Source organism: Priapulus caudatus, unplaced genomic scaffold, assembly GCF_000485595.1.
Source record: "Priapulus caudatus unplaced genomic scaffold, Priapulus_caudatus-5.0.1 Scaffold1156, whole genome shotgun sequence".
Taxonomy (NCBI): Eukaryota; Metazoa; Priapulida; class Priapulimorpha; order Priapulimorphida; family Priapulidae; genus Priapulus; species Priapulus caudatus.
The window spans coordinates 34,986-43,491 of NW_014578217.1; the positions used below are offsets into that span (position 1 = coordinate 34,986).

At 45.9% G+C, this 8,506-nt stretch overlaps 3 protein-coding genes across 4 annotated transcripts in view; 2 read left to right on the top strand and 1 right to left on the bottom strand.

Annotated features, from left to right (window-relative positions):
• LOC106815606 (histone-lysine N-methyltransferase NSD2-like) overlaps window positions 1-186 on the top strand; it is a 1,720-nt gene extending 1,534 nt beyond the window's left edge. Inside the window, exon 4 of the mRNA XM_014820089.1 lies at window positions 8-186. Within this exon, the coding sequence (XP_014675575.1) occupies window positions 8-186 (179 nt within the window). The remainder of the gene's footprint in view (window positions 1-7) is intronic.
• A 1,415-nt stretch (window positions 187-1,601) lies between these two features.
• Window positions 1,602-5,444, bottom strand: LOC106815608 (macro domain-containing protein mll7730-like). Of its 2 annotated transcripts, none has more exons than XM_014820092.1 (3): window positions 5,374-5,444; window positions 5,026-5,246; window positions 1,602-4,684 (listed from the first exon to the last, which is right to left on the bottom strand). In XM_014820092.1, the coding sequence occupies exon 3, from the start codon at window positions 4,664-4,666 to the stop codon at window positions 3,944-3,946; it is 723 nt and encodes a 240-aa protein (XP_014675578.1). In that variant the 5' UTR covers window positions 4,667-4,684; window positions 5,026-5,246; window positions 5,374-5,444; the 3' UTR covers window positions 1,602-3,943. The 2 variants fall into 2 exon arrangements, with proteins under 2 accessions (XP_014675578.1, XP_014675577.1); XM_014820091.1 differs by having other exon boundaries at window positions 5,022-5,246.
• Window positions 5,445-5,670: 226 nt separating this feature from the next.
• The window catches only part of LOC106815609 (repressor of RNA polymerase III transcription MAF1 homolog), a 9,537-nt gene continuing 6,701 nt past the window's right edge, over window positions 5,671-8,506 (top strand). The window contains exons 1-2 of the mRNA XM_014820093.1: window positions 5,671-6,666; window positions 7,835-8,006. Coding sequence (XP_014675579.1) covers window positions 6,584-6,666; window positions 7,835-8,006 — 255 coding nt within the window. The 5' untranslated portion in view covers window positions 5,671-6,583. The remainder of the gene's footprint in view (window positions 6,667-7,834; window positions 8,007-8,506) is intronic.

Consider the following 8,506-nt stretch of genomic DNA (forward strand, 5'->3'; position numbering starts at 1 on the left):
AAGGAAGATGGCGGCGGCGACGAGCGCAGCGCCGAACCTCCGTCGAGCGGGCTCGCAGACGGAGAGGCGCTGCCGCCAGGGGGCGCCGGCGCGGAGTCCGCACCCGACGTTCCCGCGCCGGTGAACGGCGATCGGAACAGCGAGGTGTCGTCCGAGGAGGAGGGCAATCTCATGATCGTGACGTGATGGCGGCGCGGCGTCCCTCCCCCTCCTCCCTCCCTCCTCTCTGCACCGCAGCACACACCCTCCAAAGATAGAGATAGTTTTATTGAGAAATCTTATTTTGCAATACGGCAGTCGTACGCGCGCGCGGTGCGGTTATATGATGGCAAACAGGTGAGAGAGCGTTTGCGTGTGTCGGCACACTTGGGGTTTTGCACCGAGGCTCTGCGTGACGGACTAACGCATCGTACGTGCGCGACCTCGCACGACCTCACGTGAGTACGCGTGTGATGCAGCGTCGAAGGGTTTGTTGCCGTGAACCAACATGGCGCGTGAGAGCGATTCGAGCGGAATTGAGGTTGAAACTGACCCGACGCGTTATTCGTACTGATCGCAATGCAAGATGGGATGTTCGCTTGTTTGCGTTGTCGTGGAATGTTCGTCTGTTTGCGACGTTCGTCGGCTTGCGTTCTGTGGCAGGACTTTCACCTGTTTATGGTGTCGCGAGATTTGCATCCGCTCTCGCCGTGTCATGAGACGTTCAGTTTGCTATTGCAAAATTACGCGAAAAGTCTTGCGGAATGCTTGATAGGATTTAGACCGGTATGTGTGCAAGGCGAAGGTCGTAACCATGGCGACTGCTGCTGTATTGTGCGCAAACTGCCCTTTCCCGTTGCATGTGTTGTTCCCTGTGGTTAATATGCATTATATCATTTTTAAAGAATGTCTGTAAATAGGTACTAGACCTGTTAGTTTTTTCACCGAATCCCCATGTATTCTTTTAGGTATATAGCATATATAGCGTCGAAAATATTATCCTTTTCGTTACTTTTCGCGATAACTGACAGTGTTGCAGTGTATCGACAATCGTATTTGTTAGTTCACGATACGTGTGTCGCTCGCATGACGTCAAGAGCGTATAAAGAAGGCATTTATACGCTCTTGATGACATGTTGTGAATTCTTCACATCTTTAATGATGGTACGAATCGCCTGAGTTTTAATGTAAAAATTTCGTTTTTACACTGAGAAGAGAGAAATCTCGGACATGATTATGCACGAAAACGCCGTGTATCGGAGAGCGCTGATGAAAATTACTTTGCTGCATTTATGAGAATTTGTGTAATATTGATAAATTGTTTATTTGTTCACTTAGACTTGCATTGTCATTAAGTATGTTACATATTTTTTAATTAATAGCAATGTGAGTGAGCATGTACTAGAATACGAAATCAGTCATTGGCAAAAGAAATGGGATATTATATTCCGAGTTCAGGCTTATCAGAACGGATCCAACTGTATGTGTACAAAACTGGGCTAGTGCACCCTTTGGCTCGTATTAGTGTTCATATTTTACAAATTGCTGCCTGTATTGTTCCTTTTTTAATATAGAAAATTTGCATTTATATTAAGTATTAAAATAATTAAAACATTTATCTCAGATATATCTGTCGTCTCCTTGCATTTTATTTAATTTTCCTATAAATGTGTTATATAGAATATTTGTGTAGAAACACATTGCGGAAACCATCGCACATTTACACAAGCACAGTAAGGAATCGGAACATCGCCTTCATTACAGAAATATTTACTATTCCCAGTCGTGAAAAACCACTTGACAATAACATAGATCTATGTATGTACTGGTTTTATACAATGCTATTTAAATATAGCATAGTACATCTCTGATCCTCTTGACCACTACTGTCATGAAAAATTACACTCGCACATGTCAAAATGCAAATAATTTTAATTGAATGCATAACAGCGAGTCCCTTTGCTAGACCCAAAGCAACAGATTTTAAGAGCACATATGCTTCACTATTAGAGCCCACGGACTCAAAAAACAGGATTTTCTCCTATCTTTACCTCATAAACCTACTTCACATCTCAAGAATCGTTTGACCTTGAGATATCTTTTCATGCATACATACTTTTGATGCAGATAAATTCTGACAAAACTCATGAAGTCAAGTGCGCTAAAACAGCAGTGTACATACGAAATCTATAGATATGTATTACTGGCAATGCCTCAAACAAAACATTACTACATTGCGAAAACCTATATAAATGAGTGCATTTTGCATCGTGACCACACATACTCGGTAACCTCACTTCGTAGCTAGGTCACGCCTTCAATCTACCAAGCACACATCTCTCATGCTGTAATAACACGTTTACTTTGGATACCATGCAGTACGTTTTTGACCTTCATAAAAAAGATGTAAAACATTCCCGATGGGCACGGCATCATTGTCCGACGTTCACATCGTTTGTACAAATTATAATGATGATGCAAGCACTGCACCACACAACCAGAGATGGCTGTACACAAGCAGAGAGAATGGCAGCCATAAGGTCGCCCAATTCCGAAATGCGAAATCGGCTTACTGGAGTTTTTTGTCACATTTACTTCTCTAATTGATCATGCATGTTTTACGTTATGTATATGTTATTATTTCAATCACAAGTGCATGCCTGAAAGACAGCAATTAACCAATTAGCCTAATTGACAGGCACCTCTATAGTTAATCACTGTCGTAATACAATGTTCTAAAACACAACGCTTGTCAACGAAGTGCCCCAAAGTGGGCATTCCGACTTGCACGTGCGCGAGACACACGTACAGTCTGGGTTAGCTTAAGGCATGTCGCCAGACTTAGGCCCGCAAGCTCGGGCTTCAACATCATTTCCGGATGTTCCCGATATTTCCTTTTTTTTAAATTGTGAAATGAAACAGTTGCAATCGACGTACTTTTTATCATGTTTCAAATGTTAAAATTTCATTTTAAAACTCGCCAACGTACACCATTTCCCATGTAGCATTCATTCCCAGGGTGCTACAAATATTTTTTATCCACTTGCCCGACAGGGTTACGAAACTGGTTGCCCGGAGGCAAAAGTCACTTGCCCGAAAAACATAAAGAAATACATAAAAAAAATTACAAGATGAATTTAAATGGTAAATAACGTAAATGAAGGTCCAACTAGTCAACATTCAGCATTTCACTTAACGACACCTGAACAGCTGATACGAGTTTGTATACAAAGTATATTTATGTTGGGACACAGCACGCAGTTTGTTTTTAATTTTGAAATTTTTTTTAAGTGTCAGTTTATTATCAATAACCCACCACACTCACAATAAATGAATAAAATAACGTTTATTTGGGGCTGGATCGTAAGCGCAGAGAATATAGCAGTGCATGCTATATAGTATATAGCATATAGTGTATATAGTAGAGGGGCAAACATTTGAAATATACGCTGATCAGGTAACAACTATGCCTGGCCTAGGGGCCGGGTTTACACGTTACTCTGTACATATTGTGTATATCACTGTATCCACCGATTGTTTCATTCGCATTGTTTTTTCATTCAAATCTCTTTGCAGCAAGGCAGCGCGATGTTGGTTGGTCTGTGCAAAACAATGCAAGGGACGAGTGGAAACAAAAAAATATCATTATGGCTAGACTAGACATTCAACCAAAAAAACTTGCTTGCCCGAACGGGCAAGTGCAATTTCAAGCTACTTGCCCGGGGGCAAATTTTGGTTGCCCCGGGCAAGCGGGTTTGTCGCGCCCTGAATTCCATGTACAACAATTTTTGGGAGAGGCCCCCCTCACACACTCTCCTCCTTTACGGTGCTTCGCGCCTTCATGACTGGGCTTCAACATTAGTCAATCCCTGGCGACGACCCCGAGCTTGACCGATCTAGCAGCAACATCTAGCGGAGTTACCTCGCTCACACAGACTTGATTCCCAAAAGCCCCTCATCAGGCTCAATCTTTCTTCACCTCCTCGCCGTCCCCCAGCGGAAAATAGATCGGCAGCAGCTGCGAGTAGATCTCCACGTCGACGGAAAGGAAGAGGCAGAAGATGACCCTGTCGAACGCGTCCGGGTGCCGATCGAGGAAGCCGCGCACCGTCGCCACGGCGACCACCGCCGCCTTCTTGTTCGGGTATCCGTAGACGCCCGTCGAGATGCACGGGAAGGCGATGCTGCGCGCGCCGGCGTCTCGAGCGAGGCCGAGGCACGTCGCGTAGCACGACTCCAGCTTGTCGGCGTGCTCGCCAATCGGACCGACGGTGTGCAGCACGCGCTCGGCCGGCAGCCGGTGGCCGCCGGTCATCTTCGCATCCCCCGTCGCGCAGCCGTTCAAAGTCGCGCACTCCGCCTTCAGCTCGCGACCGGCCGCCCGGTGTATCGCGCCGTCGACGCCGCCGCCGCCCATCAGCGACGCGTTGGCGGCGTTGACGATCGCGCCGACCTCGAGCGTCGTGATGTCGCCGCGGAAGACGGACACCCTGTCGTTGAGGTCGGCGGCGACGGAAAACTTCGGCGGTTCGGCGAGCGCGACTTTCTGGAGGTAATAGCTGTTTTCTTTCGCGTACGCCGGCCACGTCGGGATGTCGGCGAGCGTCTTGAACGCCGTGCCGCAGCTGTACTGCGCCTTCTTCTGGGACAGCGTCGCCGATGCGGTTTTGATGATGGCGGTCTTCATTTTAGTTGCGACAAGTACCTGGAGGGAAAAAGTGAGCTCGTTTATTGATGCGCAGAGTAACAATTTATTGGGCTCTGTATAAAACTGTCTAAATCGGGCCCGAGTCTATTTTACACTTCAATTCGAATTTTGTGTAGGCTACCGGTTTATCCTGGTATTTCAATTTGTAACTCAGTACAAAATAGTTAAAATACAAATCAATGGAAAATGCGTCACCACACTAAGGCGGCATAGTCGTGTGAGACATGGTGTTTTAAGCAAAGTGACGACAGAAACTAGTGGGGCTCGCCGGATTATAAATAAACACTACATTAGAGCTAGAAATCGTGGAAGAATGTGGAAGATGTTGACTTACGTACGTTCTCGCTCAGGTTCTCGTAGCAGACTGCGTATTTACATTATTATGCTTTTACGAGCCAACAGGTAGCTGCACCGTTCGTAGATGGGGATAAGTAGACGAGTTCCCTTTCTCTATTCGCGAGTCATTGGTTAGACAAGTCGAAACCTCTTGTCAGTCTCGAATGAAGTGATAGGAGAAGGTACCCGTCTAGGAAAAAATCAGGATCCACAATGCTAGCACCTAACCTGTATAATACCAGTCGTCATGTTACGCTTGACTGCGTTCGCTACACTGACACCTACTCTAGTGAGTAGGCCCTAGCGGCCGTTACGAGCAGGAGCGTTAATCATTAACGTTATGCTAGCACCTAGCACTATCACAGACTAAAGGATACATCCGTTATCTGATAACCGGATGTATCCTTTAGTCTGTGGCACTATGGGGCATAGATACTAACCCAAGGGGTTAGTATCCCAACTTGGGTTAGTATCTATGTATGGGGGAAAATCCAGCGAATGGAGATCCGTAAACAGCGCATGATTTAAAAAAGGTAACTGGGCGCACAATCCGCGTACTATTTTGTATCACTATTTTATCAAATTTTTCATGAAATAGTGGTCGGATTTTTAATATCTTTGCATCTTTTATTAGTCCAAATCTGATTACATAGGATACGAGTAACGTGGCTGCTGTAAAACTTGTAGTAAAAAAACGTTACAAATTGCGAGAGCGAAAGCGCCATCTGTCGTGGAGTTTTGGGGAAAAATCAGCTGCGCAACGCGAGGAATCATGGGATACACACCCAAGTGACCTAAACCTGAGACCTAAACAACCAAGAAATGTTTAAATTGTGTACTTTTACTGCGCTGTGAATTTTGCACGGAAAGTAAGTCTCTATCTGTAATCTGCTGGCAAATCTGCTACACCAAGACCGGGGCGAACACCAGGAGTATAAAGATCGGCATATGTAGTGATATTTGTAGCTGTAATCAGCGCAACAAAAACACCGAGATCGGTCGCTTTCTTCTGTCTACGTCCAAAACGACAAACTGGAACATTTACGCTTGATCATGTCCTCTGAAGATTCTGTGATCGATTCTACTACGTATAAAGACTACCATTGTCGGCACAAAGCAGGAAATTCGAACAGTATTGTGTTGCACCCGAGTTCAGTTATAAAATTACCTCGAAGTCGACCGAGTTGTCTACCGAACAAAGCAATATTTCCGTTTTGAACAAACGAACTATATACATCTCCATCTGTCCATCCCAGATAGCGCCACCAAAGCTACTTTGCATTCATCCATCTATAATCTGTATTATATGTATTATATTATATAACCTTAGTTGTACAAAGAGCCAAATATTAATTTTCGTACGTCTAGTACTAGTAGTAGTAGTAGTAGTAGTAACAATTAGTTGTGGGACGTTTCTCGGCAAACTTGTTTGATCACGATCACAAGCAACTGCCGCTCGACGTAAAGCAAATCGAGTTTGCGATTCTATTGTGGATAAAACACGAGTGCGAGAACTTGATTACACGTATTTGCGACGGTGGATCGAAATCGCATTCGAGAATGAAGCTACTGGAAAATCCTCAGCTTGACGCCCTGAACTCGGCTCTCTGCATTCAGGAGGAGAACTGCCAAATTGTTGGGAGGTGAGCTTAGTAATACTAATAATGGTAGTGGTAATGGTAGTGCCAGTGGTAGTGGTGGTACTCGACTAAATAAATGCACCCAATGCATGGAGTGGAACACCGTGTAATTAGGGCTGAAAGGGTCTATGTCCCCCAGGTTACTGCCGGAACGTACCCTGGGTACAGTCCGGTATGCCGGAACGTACCCTGGTACTATCTAATATGCCGGACCGTACCTCGCCTACTCCACTAACGAGTCTAGGGAGTCGCCTACGCCTACTCCCTAACCCTAACCCTAACCCTAACCCTAATCCTAACCCTAACCCTAACCATATCAAATAGTTACCAGGGTACGTTCCGGTATACCGGACCGTACCCAGGGTACGTACTGGCAGTACCCTGGGGGACATAGACCATATGAGCGTAATTAGGGGTGGGATGAGATGGGTAGTTCCGAATCACGATTCAGCCTTGAGGATGTGATATATATATATATATATATATATATATATATATATATACATATATATATTGTGGATTTTCTGTTAGATAAGATTACTAGTCTGTTTGTGAATAAAACAATAATTTTTATGTTGGTAGTGGCCCTTTCTGGCCAATATACATGAACAAATCTTAAATACACGTGTTAACTTGTAAATTAATAAATAAGAGAGGAAAGGAGCCGAATAATGAATACAAATTGAGCAAGTTCTGCAGATTTTTTATACCATAAAGTACGAAAAAACCGAGTACTACACATAAAGAACTATCGTTCAATGGCCTTGAGAAATGTTTGCAACTAACAAAAAAAGCCTCCTTCACCAGCTTTAGCGAGTATTGGGATTTACCTTCGACTTCACTACGCAAAAACCTACAGCAATCTTTACAGGAGGTATAAAAAATGCATTTTTAAAAACCTGAGGTTGTAAACACTTTTTCGCGACTTTACGATAAGGCTTGTAGTTGTACGTTCGAAAAACTCGTCCCTCTCTCTAACAATGTCGGCGTTTACCACACAGCACAGGTTCTCGTACGGGAACAAGGCACCGTTAACTTTTTTCTCTCGAGATAACTTTGCGATGGGGTTTTAGCGATTCACAGAAATTTCCCGTCGCGGCTTGTAGCCGGCAACCGTTCTGACAGTCAATTCGATTCACCATCTCTGTACTACCTTCACCGATCTCGGCAGGCTGGAAAGCTACTCTTGCAAGATGGCGGGGACCGACAAGAAGCTGTTCAAAGCGCTGAACCACGAGCCCGGCGTGAGTCCGAGCGACCTGCAAGCGCTGTCGCCGCCTCAGAGCATGATGTCTCACAGTCCTGGCGCCTACTACAGCCGCAGCTTCAGCTCTGACAACGAGGTTAGACGGCCGCCAAATAAAAATTAACGTCGTCCGACGCACCTCGACCTTCTCCTGCTCCAACCTTCCCGCTGCCTCCAACCTTCTCCCTGCTCGACCTTCTCCCTGCTCGAACCTTCTCCCTGCCCTCCACCTTCTCCCTGCTCCACCTTCTCCCTGCTCCACCTTCTCCCTGCTCGACCTTCTCCCTGCTCCACCTTCTCCCTGCTCCACCTTCTCCTGCTCCACCTTCTCCCTGCTCCACCTCTCCCTTGCTCGACCCGCTCCCTGCTGTCGCACCTTCTACCTGCTCCAGCCTTCTCCCTGCCCTCCACCTTCTTCCTGGCTCGACCCGCTCCCATGTTCGACCTTCTCCCCTGCTCTCCACCTTCTCCCTGCCCTCCACCTTTCTCCCCTTGCTTGCACCCGCACTCCCTGCCTCGCACCCTCGCTCCACCGCTCGACCCCGCCCCTCCCTGTTCGACCTCTTGCTGCACGGGGGGCGACTCGCACATTCCCAA